Source organism: Protopterus annectens, chromosome 3.part1, assembly GCF_019279795.1.
Source record: "Protopterus annectens isolate FY-2018-M chromosome 3.part1, PAN1.0, whole genome shotgun sequence".
NCBI lineage: Eukaryota > Metazoa > Chordata > Ceratodontiformes > Protopteridae > Protopterus > Protopterus annectens.
This window is the reverse complement of record NC_056732.1, coordinates 1,563,635,882-1,563,652,947: the sequence shown is the minus strand read 5'-3', so window position 1 is coordinate 1,563,652,947 and position 17,066 is coordinate 1,563,635,882. Positions and strand designations below refer to the sequence as shown.

Sequence of the window (17,066 nt, the reverse complement as noted above, 5' to 3'; positions counted from 1 at the left end):
TGACACCACCTTATTTGTTCAGCCCTCTCTCTACAATTACTCCAAGACAGAACCCAGGAAGCCTTCACTACTATAGAAAAATGTCTAAATTCCTCCCAACTCGTACTAAACCCATATAAGACCCAACTCACGATCTTCCACCCATCCAGAACCTTCACCCCTGCCTCGCCATTCTCAATAACATCCTCCAACAATACCCTTATCACATCAGTAACTTAAGCCAAGCTACTAGGTGTAACTATTGACCAAAACCTAAAATTTGACAAACATATAGCACTAACAATTGCCAAAGTTCATAAAAAAACTAGGTTCACTCTACCACTGCAAGAGCTTCCTCACACAGGAATTCCGAATCACTATCTCTCATACCCATTTACTCTCCATCTTACTATACACTTCCTCAGGTCTAACTAACCTAAACAAATCTGACCTTCTGAAACTATCTACCTGCCACAGTAAAATCTCAAAATTTGCAACCAATGCCAAGTTTCGTTCTCACCATTACCTCTCCCTAAGACAACTAGGATGGTTAGAACTCCCTAACCTACTAAAATACAATCAACTTCTCCTGACCCATTAACTGCTATACCAACCAAATAAAATACCTGCCCTCTGTGGTCTGTTCACCTTCCATAAAACTGCACATCAACTAAGATTTTCCAATACCGCCCTACTGACTGTTACCAATTGCTTACATAGCTCAGGCCAATCTCTTTATTCCTATGCAGTTGCTAAGGCTTGGAACTCTCTACCCTCTGAGATTAGATGTCTAAATAATAAACATACTTTCAAATCCCTAATAAAAGATCTCTTGTTTAAAACTTGGATATGTTCCTGTACAGAACCAGACTAATTTCACCTGTTCCTGACTTTCAACATCCCTAGATCACAGGTGTAGTTTCACTTAGTGCATAGTACTGTGAACCAGGTGTTTAGGCCACCTTTATAGTTATGACTTCTAGTTTATGACCCTGTTTGTCTATGGAAACTTCTTTTTGAATTTATGTTCAAGCAATTGTATATTTGTTGTATAATATCTTGTTTAATTTGTTTCTCAATATTCTAACCACCGTATGCTGCATAATTTGTAAAACTCTGATTTTACTCCTTTTATGTGCTCTATGCTCTTTGTACAAAATAGCTATGTTTATATAATTTTTTATTATTTTTATTTATTTTTTTATCATTTTTTTACTGTGTATCTGGAGCTTTTCTCCCCGGGCCTCCGCTGAATACGGTCACCTTGTGTCGAGTCAGACTAACCTAGTAAACAAATGGAAAATAAAACAAATAAATAAATAAATAAAATCATACATATAAGCAGCTATAAACTTTCACAAAGAAAGTGCAAAATAAGCATGTTTATACAAACAGCATATCAAAGAATTCTATTTAGAAAATTATCTGCCCCATCATTACCAGCACCTAAAGGTACACTTGATTTTCTATCTACCTCTGACTTATAAGTCCAAACATTACTTGCATAATTTTCTCAGGAGCACTTGAGTATGAGCTCCTTCAAGGAATGCAGTCAGTGTGTTCATAAACAAACATATAACTGGTAGCACTAACTTTCTTTTTTTTTCTAATTAAAATAGCCCAAGCAGTATTTCTTGTTTCGTTTAAACTTGGATGGTGCCTCTCCTGTTTCCATAATCTTAATTCTGGAAGGGGTCTAAATAAAGTAATGTGTTCCTTTGAGCTGAAGTCACTGCAAATCTCTGCACATTTGAAAAGCTAGATTTAGTTTTAGTCTCTTAGCAGGTTTACCACATTTCCACTGAAAACAGTCACATAGTCAGCATCGTATACACTTTTACGTTCTGTATATTTTACATGCTGCATGATTTACAGCAACCACAACTTTTATGTAAAAATGAACATTTAATTCAGCTTAATATAGCTTTTTGCATGTTTTACTGAATGACATTTCTAAGCCTTACTCAGTCTTTCACATTTCTCCAATGAAAAGAGTTGCAGTTGCTTTAACATAGTACAACTTGGATGCATCCTCCTTTGTCGACATTAAGCAAGTTTTTATTGTGACTCCAACAGCAAAAGGAAGCTAGGGATGCCAATACACATATTATTTAGTTCTATGTAACTACTTTAAGGGATTATAATGTGTATCATCTTTGAATTTTATAGTTTGTAGGTATAGCTGAAGCATTTGAAATGGCCATACAATTCCCCAACATTCCTTTGGCACATTTGTATAAGATTCTTCCATTGGCTGATGTCTGTCACTAAGGTGTACTACTGGATCCATATGTTATCAATATTTTCACACATTATTAAATTGTTATATTGTGAAATGGTTTGTACTGTGTGGAGCTTTTCTCCCCGGGCCACCGCTGAAAAAGGACATGTGTCCAGTCGGACTTTCCTGGAAATCAAATGTAAAATAAAATAAAATAATAACTAAATAAAATAATTATGTTATAACTGCCTGTTGCCTGTCTTGATAGGCCCAATCCACTTACATTACAAACACCATTCTAGTGTCACATTGTCATATTATGGGACTGTAATCCCTATTACGATCTACGAACCATACGGCTTAGCCATCTAGTTCTGTGTAACTACTTTAAGGGATTATATATCTGCTTTGAATGTTATAGTTTATAGGTGTATTTGAAGCTTTTGGAGTGGCCATACAATTCCCAAACATTCCTTTGACACAATTGTATAAGATTCTTCCATTGGCTGATGTCTGTGACTAAGGTGTACTACTGAATGTTCTTCTCCCTTTGAGAAATATTGCTGAATACTCCCCCCCCCCCCTGCCCCCAGTCTGTACCTTGAGACTACAACCAGGACTAACTAGTACAGGAGCACAACCAAGGTTTCCTTGAAATTCTGAAAAGTCTTTTCACAAGCCAACATCCAGATAATTTTATCTGGCCTTCTCTTGATAATTTTACCTAGCCTGTTCTTTCAGATAAGTCTTTGAGAGGAGTGGCAATTGTACTGTAATGAAAAATAAACTTTCTGAAATATTTTGTCATTAGGAACATCCTTACTGCTTTTTTATAAGAGGGGTAAGTCATGCTTGGATATTCACCTCTTTAGCAGGATCTGACCAGATTTTGCTCACATCCACCTAATGATCAGGATGTTACTTTTGCCATTTCTACTCATTTGTTCACCTAAATACTCAGGCCTTCTCCTCTTAGTCTGTTCAACACTTCTCCAACATGCTGCACATGTTCATCCCACATCCTAACAAAAGATTTTAGTATCATCTACATAAGCAGGAACATAGTCTCCAAATCGTTCTAAGAAAGTTGCTGTGGAATCTTCATCACAAAGGGCATTTAGGTGAATGTATACAACCCAAACAGGATAACAAATGCTGACCTATCCTTTGCTGCTGATGTTAGGAGTATTCCCAGTAGTATTGGTCAGTTATTTCCAGGTGCTCCATCTCTCCTGGGTATAGGGATGGACATCTGTGTCTGTGAAACTATGTAGTTTCCTGTAGTATATACAAGTACTTGATGTTCTCATCCCTTTTAGTATCAACACCACCAGTGAGGCCCTTGGAATCTTGGATTCCTTGACTATCCTCAGATTCAACATCTACAGTTCTCAACACACTCTTTTGCTTAACTTGCACAGACATTTGGTATATAGTTCTCAACACATTGTTTGCTAAACTTACTCAGACATTCAGTAAGTAGCTTTCTTGATTAATTGCTAGGTTCATGGTTCATGCTGTCACATGGTGCTGTACTATTTGGGTATATCATGGTGCAGCAATGAATACTTCCTCAAATTCTTATAGTACTGCATGGATTTCTTAAGCCTGCATAGGTGATAGTTGCTGTAGTAGTACTATTTCATCAACTGAAGTGTTAGATTGAGTCTTCCTGAGGATATCTGCCACCAGATCCCCTTCTGATTCATCCTGTAACCCAATGTGTAGATTAAGTGTTAGTATCTCTATATCATGACTACATCATATTGACATGGTTGAGTTTGTGTTTTTTGCTTTCCACTTGGCAACCCTACCACATAAATGGCATCAGTTATCTACCTTGCAGCATTGAAAGGTTTCTTCCGTATTGCCTGCATATCATTGTTTTTTTTTTTGGGAGAGGTGCTCTATTTTGACCATTAGCTTGCCAAGCACCCTGTCCTATTGCTTCTGCCTCAAACCTAGTACTTTCTCTTGGTTTTTGGGCTGTTTGGTGAGAAGGGAAGGGACGAGAAAAGAAGGGAAGGTGGAAAGCAGAACTGATCTGGTGATGTCCTCTGGACTGGACAGTCAGCAGAATGGGACAGGGAAGTGAAACACAGCACCAAGAAGATGAAATGATACAGGTGCCTGTAGCATCGTATATGGATGCTTGCACAAGGCTTCTTCATAGGTCCCAGAGCCAGCCTGCTGAAACCATATATATAGCATCGTATATGGGTGCTTGCACAAGGCTTCTTCATAGGTCCCAGAGCCAGCCTGCTGAAACCATATATATGCAGGTTGGGCATACTATGAGGTGTGGCCTATGAGGACATGCCCACTCAGAGGCCTAGATCTACCACATATCCTTGACCATCCTGTAGTTCTAGCCCAGCAAATTTTCTGAGCCTTGGTTTCCCTCATAGCTGTGATGAATGATCCTCTCATATTAGAATGGACACTCCATCTAAGATGGGCACATCAGTATAGTTACAAAAGATTATTGTAAGGCATAAGTGATCTGCAATGCCTCTAAGCTGTATGCACCCACAATAAGGAAGACGCATGTAGGTTGCTATCACTGCTGTGATTCCAGGACATTCTATGACCTGGGTATCACACTTGGCATCAGTCAGCAGATGTTTAGGTCAGTGATCCAGTCACAAATGGCAATTTATCATATCATGTCGGAGATGTTGAATGTGCTGTGTGGCCTACATGAAATGAAGCTACTACAGAGACTTCAGAGCATCCTGCAAAATATGTAGACTGACATGGCATATAGGACCCTGGAGTACACATGCCTACTAAGGTTATTAATAGACATGTTGGTATCCATTTACAGACCCATAATGATACTGTCAAATGTACATCATGGCCTCACAAGGGGCTAGATGTGTGGCTAATAGTCACAGAGCAGGCTAATGCAGATGGCAGACACTGTTCCAGAGGCAGTATCATTATTCCCAGGCATGGACATTCCCATGGTCGTGGCAGCAGCTCTTCCATCTCCAGTACAGAGACACCCCACTAGGCCAGCCACTTAGTCAGGATACTACAGTTTCAAATAATTCAACTCTGTTTTTGCTCTACTGAGTGCAACATGTAATAATGACCATTCTCAGTGTCATAGACAATGATATTCTGTCTTCCTACTTGAGGGGGTACAGCAGTTACCACACATGCATTATGTATTTAACATTTGTTTACCAGGAAAGTCTGACTTGGAATGATGCACTTTTCAGTGGAGGTGGGGGAGAAACACTCCAGACACGTCTTTGTAATGTGGGAGGAAACCCACACGAACACAGGGAGGACATGCAGACTCCATACAGAAAACACCTCAGCTGAGAATCGAACTGGAGAACGTCTTGCTGTGAGATGACAATGTTAATTGCTGCACCACTGTGCCATCCAAAGTGCTTTGAAAGTGTTGCATCATCCGTTAGACAGGATGCTCCCAGTCCTGATACCGTAGGGGAACATGACACACTCTGTCAGTGCTCACCTCCTGGAAGCTGTAACTCATCACTTGAGGAGTGTCCCCTGATGGCTACTGCATCCATCTCCCATAACTCTACCAGCATTGTTGTCCCCTGTCACTGTGCCTTACCCAACCTGTGCAAATGTTGACTGTGCATTGCCTGCTCCTCTGGTCTGTGTGGGTATGGTAATGTCAGATGCACAGCATGGTCAGTTAGTGCACTACAATGCATAGCAAAAGTGTTCATGCATGTATCACTTTTAGTCTGTGTTTTTCTTGTCATGGCCCATAGCTTTGTACCAGTCAGCACCTCTTAGGTTCCCAGGTTAATAGGTACTTACTAGGCTATCAGCCTTAAATTCCCATAGTAGTTTTTAGCCCTTATAGTTTGTGTACAATTGACTCAGGGGTCGGCAGCACAAAAAAATACTGAGACATTTACTTGAGGGACATGAGTGCTAAATCAGGGGTGAATTGTGAATTTGCAATTTCCAATCCTTTCATCTAAATTACATTTGAATAGAGTAAAAGAAGAATTTTGCTTTATGTGGAGTGGAAGATGGTTTTGTAGAACAGGTAGTCTCTTTGATACATACCTATCTCTGCAGAGCCACAATGTATTCCATCCTTCACTGATTTATTGAGATACCACTGCAGACAGTTCCTCCAATGATTCCACACCATACAATGGTGTCCTCATTTTATAACTGCTTATTTAGCATCATATTATGTAACATGGCACACATTATAAATACAGTATAGGTCTCTGGAGAATACTGCGGTGTGCTGTATCCAAACAGTGAAATGAGTCCTCAAAAATCTGAACACATTTGAAGTGGCGTTCTGCATCTGCTAAAGTGTGGTGTTACATGCCATATCCACCAGGATCTAGGTGCTGCTGATAGGCATCATAAAGCACAGTTCCAAGACATATCCTGCAAAACCTGCAATACACAGCAGTGGACACCATTATGACTGGTTTGTTTACTATATTCATGGGACCAGCATAGCAAGGACTCTGTGGGTGGCAAACTGTGCACCTACCAATTAGATGACCCTGTGGAAAGTCATCCAGCATTAAACATTGTATCAATGTGGGAATCATTGAAATTACCTGTATGACTCTCAGAAACATTGTATGCAATGCCCTGTGCACTGAATACAACCTGGCAGCTGATGGAATGGAAGCCCTTCCAACTGATATACTAGATGCCATGTTGAGAAAGTGGAGCTGTGATAGTAATGTAGGTGCAGTAAGTAGGCCCCGGAATTCAGGGAAATGGACCATGTCCTAGAATGTCTGCTCTGTGGTGGTTCTCCACTGTATTGTCTGTGGAAGCCATATGTGCTCCCCCACATGCAGCAGCATCACATTGAGAAACTGGTGCAGGATCCAAGAGGCTTTTTCTTGTAAAACTTGTAACATGTCCCCTTCAGATTCTGAAAGTCTCCATACCAAGGTTAATGCAATGCAAAATCTAATGCTCGTTGGGATAGGCCATCCCTGCATCCCCCTTGATTCTGTGAGGGGTAGCACATCCACAAACTCTTTTGTGATGTCAATGTCCAAGTTATGGAGGAGATGGTATGTTAGCTGTTGGTGGATTCATCTGTGATGCAGAAGGGTGAAACTCCACAACAGTGCAGACAGCGGCTTCAAAGGCAGCCAACAGCATATGCTGCTTTGCTAAAACCAATGCTATTACAAGTATCTTAACAGAAGTGAAGCTTCTTTACACTGGAGAATCCTGGCATTTAGAATACAAAATATTAGCTCGTCACAGTAATGTTATATGATTCTAAATTGATCAACTATTTTTCATTTGCAGATGCAATGACTCTCACTTTCATGTTGACACTCCTTTGCATATCATTATGTGGCAATTTCCTGTGATGCTACATCACTACTTTTCCAGTACTGCTTGAGATACTTGTGCCTCAGAATTTCCTCTGCCCTGTGCATCACTGCTTACTGTGCTATTTCATGTAATGCTGTGCATTGCTTGTTTCTAAATACCACCTTAAACCTCTTGTATCTAAGTGAACATATATATTTACTTGATTATTGACAGACACATTAATGTCATTTTTGTCTCACAAAACATGACTAAATATTATATGAGTGGACAGATATGTCATATACATTTCAGGTTTGCTCATCTGTTGGAGCATTTTTTGGACTGTTGTATGTGATGTACCACCAATATGTGTGTATGTGTCTCTTGCTGGATGCATTGCAGCAGGGACATTACTGACTTCCAGAATTGTTATGCTTTGAAATACAGAAAATCCACTGAATTTTTGAAATTTGTTGTGCAGAATATTATTATCTACCGTACTGAATATGTCTGTTTAACAGAATGTTAAATGCCATTTTTCTTTATTATTTAGGACAAGTGACTTGTGCCCCAGGACAGCTGGCATGTGGTGATGGTTCCTGTATCAGTATAAGCCTGGCTTGTGATGGAGTGTCTGACTGCAAAGATGGAGCAGATGAAAACCTAATTCAATGCTTGATTGGTACTTTGGCCCCACCTGGCACCTTGAGACCAGTGTCCCTGTCTGATAACCAAACAACAGGTAACGTACATGAAATATCCTACAATTACTTTGCAGTATTTAGAGGATGACTTTAATATGCTTTCTTTTTTTTGTATTTTACCAGTAATCAGGAAACCCTGCAGTGAATATGAGTTTCCATGTGGCAGTGGCGAGTGTACACCACTCGGCTGGGTTTGTGACAATGAGATGGATTGCTCGGATGGTAGTGATGAAGACACCTGTAATAGGACCTGTGCTCTAAATGAATTCCAATGCCAGTACAGCAAGGAATGCATCCATGATGTGCAGCTGTGTGATGGTATACCTCAGTGCAGGGACCAGTCAGATGAAAGCATCGATAACTGTGGTAGGTTTGATAGTAAGGCAATCTTACGGAGTTATGGAAAGAAGTTTAATAATAAAATACCTTGTTTTTTAACATTTCCCTGGCATTTTCTATGTCCTGGCATAAATTATTCTAGATATGTGACTGGGACTTCGTCTCAGATATTTCCTAAATATTGGAGTATTCATATACCTCCACCTTCTGTCCCTGTATTCTTTCAAGACTCTTGCTTTTATGACAGAATAAGCCTGTCAGGAAAATGTTTAGTATGGTCGTCTGTATATGCTGTGGTTTAAGAACATACTACAGTGTAAAATCTGCAGTTTGAGCACCTACTACAACGTATACTTTATGGTTTGAGTATATGATGCAATGTATAGTTTACGGTTTGACCACGTTACAATATAGTTTACAGTTTGACCCAATGATACAATGTATTCTTCATGGTTTGAGTACATGCTATAATGTATACTTTGCAGTTTTAACAAATGCTGCTGAGCTGCAAAAGAATATATAATATTTTATTTTTTCACATCCACTTTCTATAATATTGTAGGAAAAGTATCAGAAATATAGTGAATGCACAATATCATTTTTATTAATTTCGTAGCCAGATAAACTAACCTAATAAAAGATTTTCATTTCAGAGTTCTTGCAGCAGTTTATTCCCTTGATGTGAAGTTGTTCGATCTCGCCATTTGTTCTTACACACGGGTTCGGAGCCGATCCCTCGGCTCCGAGTCGGCCACATTCCAAGCTCTGCGTCTAAGAGAAGCTCGATGGCACAGTCCCTATCCCATTATCCTCTCCTGCTAACCCTCAGATCTAGTTTGCCGCTGCAACAGGTCTCATCGTCGAGTGAGAGCTCGGGCCAGTATCCTTTTTTCTATATAAAATTTTTATATATATATATTTCTAAAAATGTTAAAAATTATAAGGTTTTTTCTTAATATTAGCATTACTATGTGTGCGTGTCAGGTTAAATTAGTGTTTAGATTAGTGTTAAGAATTTGTGGGAGCGGCTGCTCCTAGGCCCTAGGCCACTAACTTTCTGTCAGGGCTCTGTCAGATTTTCTCTGTTTAAATTACATTTTCTCTTAGTATTTAACCTTGTTGATAAATATTTACCTGTTTAGTAAGGTTAGTTTTGTATATATATATATATATATATATATATATATATATATATATATAGTGTTTTACATATTAATATTGCAGACTATAATTTCTAGTCAGGAATGTCAGAAAAAGCCAAATCTGGATTTAAGCGTTGCCAGTGTGGACAGAAAATGTCCATAACTGACAACCACGTTTCCTGCATCTACTGTCTAGGCCCTCTCCATCTTCAAGAGGACTGCTCCATCTGCCACTCGTTTAGTGGCAGAGTGATGATGGAAAGACGCAGGAAACTTATTGAGAGGGGTCTCCTGAAGCCGGAGTTTCAAGAGGCATTGGAAAAGGCAGACCAGTCATCGAAGTCTTCGAAGGGGTCGAGGTCTTCGAAGGTGTTGGAGCCCAGGAAATCGGCTCTGAGTACCTCTGTTAAGATTCAGTCGCCGGCTCCACAGACCTTGGAGCCGAGCATCGCACTGCTGCCTCGGGGCGAGGTCCAGGTTTTGGAGCTGGTGTCAGAGGTACTCCCTTCATCGATCCTTCACTCGGTGACCTCTTCGGCCCCTTCGACCCGTTCCTCTAGACCACTGTCAGACACCGATGTGGATCGAGTAGTGCAGAAGCTGATGGAGAACACGGCCTTATCCAAACTAATTGCAGTTTCGTCCCAATTGGTTTCGAAGCTTGAAACCCTTCCTGTTCCATCCAGAGATCCTCCTTCGAGACCCATCGAGTCATCGGAGCCGGGAGTCGAGGATCTGATGATTGTTGATCCCCCGGAGCCGAAGCCTTCGTTAGTGCTTTCGGCTCCACTGACCTTGACAGCCTCGGTACCCATCGAGGGGTCTTGGAGCCAACAGTCTCTCCTCGGTTCCGGGGGGGAGAGTCGAACCGAAGTTTCAGTTCCGACTCTTTCCCTTGGTGACTCGGCACAGATTAGTTCAGCTCCATCCTCTGGATTGGAGCCCGTGGTTCTGGGCCTGAGGAGGATACCGGGTTCTTCGGAACCCGTGGAATCCTCGGCCCGGGGCTCCGGTGCCTTCGAGGTCATGAGGAAAGTTTTGTCTGTTAAGACATTCACATCTTCAGATTCCTCTTCTCCCTCCCCGAAAGGTCCGCGTTCTGTTTCTGCACCACCGGTCGCCGCTAAGCGTAGAGACCCAAAGCCTCAGTCAGCCCCAGAGGGTGAACCCTGCTCCTTGGAAGCTTCACCAGATGCCCCCTCTGATGAAGTCCCGAGGAAGAGATTGTGCAAGAGGAGGCACCTTGATTCCCCACAGGAATCGATGACATCGGACACTGACTTGGATGAGTCAGAGGGGTCCCAACGGTCCTCCTCCGAGGATGTCTTGTTTGCCGACATCCTGGAAATTCTCAAACAGAGGGGTGGCTGGCAGTCACTTGCCCCCACTGAGGACGAGTCGGTGTTGCTGAAGGCTTTTGGGGCTCAACCTTCCACCTCCTGGGTAACTCCACCTTTCGATGAGTTAATGAATTTAATAGCTCGAAGGGCATGGGAGTCCCCCTGACACCTTGGAACCAGTCCCTCGGAGGCCTAATAAGCACATCACTGCCCCCCAGGATAAAGCGTATCTCACCAAGGGAGTCCCAGTTGATGCTATGGTGGTGGTGGCGGCCACCAAGAAAGAAATGTCTGAAGCATCTTCCTCTGTTCATCCGCCTAACAAAGACTCTAGAACGATGGACAGGTACGGGAAGCGCATTTTTAGTTCAGCGACTTTTTCCATGCGATCGCTGAACTACCTCACCCATTTTACCCGTCTTCAGAGAGATCTCCTCAAAGAATTGGGAGATACTCTACAGGGTACCACAGATGCTGCTGTCTCAGACAAGGTGACAGCACAGCTCAATACCCTAAACTCTATCGTTAACTCATCCATGCGGCTCATTTCATATGCAGCCGAAGGATCGAGTAGGGCTGCAGCTTCAGTGATCGCTCTGAGGAGACAATCCTGGATGCGCCTATGCTCCTTTGCGGAAGTCTTCCTTTACTAATGCCCCTTTTGATGGCTCCTCCTTGTTTGGGCCCAAAGTGAAGGAGACGCTCACTAGGTGTGAGCAAGAAGGAAAGACCCTGTCTGCTGTAGGGGTCTATTTTTCTGCCCCTTCTAGACCATACCCCAAAGGGCAAAGAGGTGGAAAAATGTGGTTCCGGAAGACTCAGGGAGCTTTCCAATCCACACCTAGTGAAACCCCCTCCAGAGGCAGAGGAGGGGGAAGGAATGGAAGACGCCGCCCAGGTGGCAGAGGGGGTCCGCAGAACCAGGGCGACAGGGATAGCGTCCCTGGTAAGCCCTTCCAGCACTCCTGAGTGGAGGCCCGGCTGTCCTGCTCTGGAGGCAGTCGGGGGTCGCTTGGCTTTATACCCAGAGGCCTGGCTAAATCTCACTTCAGATTCCTGGGTAAAAAGCATAATAACCAGAGGGTACAACATCCCTTTCTTAAACAATCCCCCCATCCAAAAAAGATTCCCAGATGTTCCACCTAATCTGAGGGATCAGGCAGCCATAGAAATACAAAGGCTGTTAAGAAAAAGAGTCATCCAGCCAGTCCCGGCAGACCAAATAGGATCCGGAACTTACTCAAGGTTCATTTTAGTTCCAAAGAAAACAGGGGACTGGAGGCCGATACTGGACCTCAGCAAACTCAATACCTTCGTGAAGAAGGAAAAATTACGGATGGTCACGCTACAATCGATCCTTCCGTTTCTTCAAACGAACGATTGGATGTGCTGTATAGATCTCAAGGATGCGTACTACCACATAAAAATGGCCAGGCCATCCAGAGATCACCTGCACTTCCGGCTGGGAGCCAGTCACTTTCATTTTCGAGCTCTGCCCTTTGGCCTCACCTCAGCCCCCAGGGTGTTCACCAAGTGCATGGCAGTAGTGGCTTCCTACCTGAGACGACTAGGATTCCGGGTGTTTCCATACTTAGACGACTGGCTCCTTACCGCCACCACCAGGCATCACCTATTGCAAGCCAGGGACTATACAATCGATCTCTGTTCCCATTTAGGCATAACACTGAATTTCGAAAAATCTGCCTTCTCATCCTCACAGCATATATCATTCATAGGAGCGGAATTGTACACTACCTTAACTCTGATCAGGCTTCCCCAAACAAGAGTTTCAGCCTTAAGGGAACAGATTTCTACTCTTCTACAAAACAAAAGAGTCCCCGCTGCACAGGTCCTGAAAGTATTAGGCATGATTGCAGCTACCCTTATCGTGGTCCCCCTAGGGAGAATGCACATGAGGATCCTCCAGTCGCTACTTTTCGCACAGTGGTCTTACCAATGGCTACCATTGTCACACAACATACTGCTCACGGAGTCTTGCAAGCGGGATCTTCAATGGTGGATGAACAGCCACGAGCTTACGATAGGCCGCCCGTTCGTGCTCCCCCCCCCCATAGCCACAGTGACCACGGATGCTTCTCTGATAGGGTGGGAGGGAGGCTTTTTCAGGGGAGAACAGTTCAAGGCGAGTGGTCGAAAATAGAGTACAACCTGCACATCAATGTCCTGGAGTTGAGAGCAGTGTTCCTGGTGTTGCAACACTTTCACGACTACTTACCTCCGGGAACAGTTGCAATTCAGACAGACAACATGTCAGTGGTCTGGTACATAAACAAATAAGGAGGAACCAGGTCTTACCCCTTATGCAGAGAGGCCCTGAGAATCTGGCAATGGGCTGTATCCACCGGACGCTTTCTCATAGCAAAGCACATCCCAGGGACATCCAACGTAATAGCGGACAGGTTGAGCAGAGCCATCCTGTTACCTCACGAGTGGTCCCTCAAAAATCAAGTAGCGGAAAGGATTTTCCACAGATGGGGCCAACCTTGCTGCGACCTTTTTGCATCCCCCCTGAATGCCAAATGCAGAAGCTATTTCACCCTACTTCCCCCTCCGGGAGCTGCCCCCAGGGACGCACTTGTGCACGATTGGCCCCTGGGTCTCCTATATGCTTTTCCTCCTGTTCCACTAATCTCGAAATTTCTGCAGAAAGCCAAAGGTCTGGAAAGGACGATCATCTTGATAGCACCCTTCTGGCCTCGACAAATCTGGTTCCCCTTTCTTCAAGCTTACCAAATAGAGGAACCTTGGACTCTGGACCCAGTGCCAGACCTTCTGACCCACTCGTCAGGAGTTCTTCACCCCACTCTTTCGTCCCTCAAATTGACAGCATGGCTGCTACTCTTCCCAGCTTAGCCAGGTCAGATCTCTTGTCTCCAGCAGTACAACATATTTTGATCTCTTCCCACAAAGCCTCCACTAGAAAATTATACAAGAGCAAATGGAAACGTTTTGTGTGTTGGGCTTCCAAACAAGGTATTGATCCCTTGGTTGCTCCTATTCATAAGGTTCTAGATTTTCTATCTACTCTTTTTCATCAAGGGGCTTCAACATCCACCATAAGGGTACAGCTGGCTGCCATATCTAATTTTCATGTGGGTGAAGGGGGCTCTACAATTATGTCTCACAAACTTTGTAGAGCTTTCATGAAGGGAACTTATCATCTCCGACCACCCATTCGAAGTCCGTTTTTTCCTTGGAACTTAAATCTAATGCTATCTCAGCTCATGTTATCACCCTTTGAACCAGCCTCGTCATGCCCACTTAAATATCTTTCCTGGAAAACCCTGTTTCTTGTTGCAATCACTTCAACTCGCAGAGTCTCAGAGCTGCAAGCACTGTCAATTAGACCCCCGTATCTAATCTTTCACCCAGACAGGGTCTCCTTACGTACTAATCCGTCCTTTCTACCAAAAGTCTGCTCAGAATCTAATCTTAATCAGTCCATAGAACTTCCTACCTTTTTCAGGTACCATACCAATAAATTGGAATACATGTTACACAAATTGGACGTGCACAGACAGCTGAGATTTTACCTGGACAGGACAAAAGAATTCCGGAAATCGGATAAACTTTTTGTTTCGCATGCGGATAGTAAGAAAGGACTTGCAGTATCAAAAATCACGTTATCCAAATGGCTTTCGGACTGCATAAACTTTGTTTATTCATCTTCCAATCAGTCTATTCTGCTCAGAGCTAAAACTCATTCTACTAGAACTGTTTCTACTTCCCTAGCCCATGCTGCTTGTTTACCGATAGATACCATTTGTGCAGCAGCTACCTGGGCTAAATCTCATACCTTTATCACTCATTACAAAGTGGACAGGGCCTCCAGGGACAGGGCTTCCTTTGGTTCCACTGTTCTCAGGAATGTTCTCCCGTGAGCCACCCAGGGTTTAGGGTGCTAGGGACGCTACCCGTGTGTAAGAACAAACGGCGAGATCGAACAACTTCACATAAAGAAGTTATGTTCTTACCATAACGTTCCATGTGAGTTGTTCATCTCGCCTTTGGTCTTACATTCCCGCCCTCCTTCCCCCTCCGTGTTCTGGAAGAACAGGTACGACTGGTGGCTGGTGGTCTTTTTCATGGTCCCATTAGACTGACTGTCTCTAGGTAATATACGTGTATATGTGTATGAATACATATGCATGTGTAAGAGAATATGTCTTCTGTTGTCTGGTTTTCATAGCAAACTAGATCTGAGGGGTTAACAGGAGAGGATCATGGGATAGGGACTGTGCGTCGAGCTTCTCTTAGACACAGAGCTTGGAATGTGGCCGACTTGGAGCTGAGGGATCGGCTCCGAACCCATGTGTAAGAACAAAGGTGAGATGAACAACTCACATGGAACGTTATGGTAAGAACAGACATGCAGATGAAGCTTGTTTTCAGCCCATACATCTGCACTGCAATATAGATATTAATGTGGTTTCATTTGACAGCAGTCAGGTTTCACTCAGAAAACTTTTACAAAACATTGTAACATTCCATTACATAAGATGTGTCTATATTACGTGATCAAACGTTTAGGTGCTCGAACACCTAAACGTCGACACATAAATCCTGAAGACTGACAATCTCGAATGACCATTTAGGTGATTTTTTTCCCTGGGGAAAAAATTTGCTTGACCGTCGGAAACAAAACAAACCTTTAAATACTTATCAAGTGTGGGGCTTCACCCCCCCCACACACCCCCATAACTAAATATACCAACTCCGAGATCGCTCTACATTGGGGAAAAAGGCTTACTACTGATGGCCAAGCTAAAAAAATTGCGTAAATGGCCATTCGAGATTGTCAGTCTTCGGGTTTTACATCTGGACATTTAAACAATTCTGAATATATATCTTAAAATTAAACTGTAAGGATTTCTAAAAAAATTAAGACATATGCTGTAGTATAAAAGTATTAAAGCCATTCGTGTTATTTTATGCTAGTCCACAGCATTACCCCAGTCTCTTTACAATGCATTCACAAATGTATGCCTTCTCTGGAAAACATGAGTGCAGCAAGCTTTACCATACCATTCAGGGAAAATATGTGCTTAGTGGGATACTTCACTTACTTTCCCTGAGAGGACTATCAGGAATCTGAGCTGTCCTAGAATTTCAGCCTGAGTTTTCATCAATACTGCATTTGTGTAGAACTTAAATACAGACTGCAGCTATTTGCACTTGTTTATGGAGGCCAGGGATCCTTATAGACAATATCAAATTAACTGTGAAATATTTATAACAGTTACACACATACACTCTGCATACATTTCTGTATGTATATAGTATTCTACACTGAACAGACACAACCTTGATGTCTGTAACTAAATGGAAGGTCAGCAGGTACTGTGCAATGTATGAGGATTAACCCTGGAGAAGACAAAATCAAAAAACAAGCATTTCACATGTTGACTTTGTATGTTTCTCACACCATCTGCTGATTTTATATACATAATTAACTCTGAGATCTCACAGTCTGGGGGAGAGGGCATATTTCCCTACATGGGAACTGTTGATATCGCACCCACTGACCAGCATTTTCTGCTAACCAAATGGCATTGACCAAACAGACATTGATTTTGTGCCTGTTCACTTTAAAAAAACCCCAAACAAACCCATATATATATATATATATATATATATATATATATATATATATATATATATATACACATGGAACCCGGACACTTGCTCAAATTTAACTTTCACCGAAAGTCAAATTTGCGCTCACTCATCCCCGAAATTGCTGTACATCGAAGCAGCAATTTTGGGTAAGTGTGAGTGGTGTGCCAGTCGCACTGCAGTGCGAGTAAGGGAATATTCCTTTACTCCATTGTAGTGCGACCTTGGAGTGAGAATATTTAAGTAGGGGGGTGTGGGAGGCACAGCCCCCTGCAAAAACATTTAATTAGTGTTTTTTTTTTTTTTTTTTTTACAGTTTAACAGAAGCGCTTTTTCGATTAAAGCGCTGTCGTTAAACTGTGATTGGTATATATGGATTCGGACACTTGCTTTTTCGAGC

At 42.6% G+C, this 17,066-nt stretch overlaps 1 protein-coding gene across 1 annotated transcript in view; it reads left to right on the top strand.

Moving 5' to 3' along the window:
* The window catches only part of LOC122797804 (SCO-spondin-like), a 4,708,783-nt gene that overhangs the window by 1,142,664 nt on the left and 3,549,053 nt on the right, over positions 1-17,066 (top strand). Inside the window, exons 31-32 of the mRNA XM_044066325.1 lie at positions 8,058-8,246; positions 8,332-8,574. Coding sequence (XP_043922260.1) covers positions 8,058-8,246; positions 8,332-8,574 — 432 coding nt within the window. The remainder of the gene's footprint in view (positions 1-8,057; positions 8,247-8,331; positions 8,575-17,066) is intronic.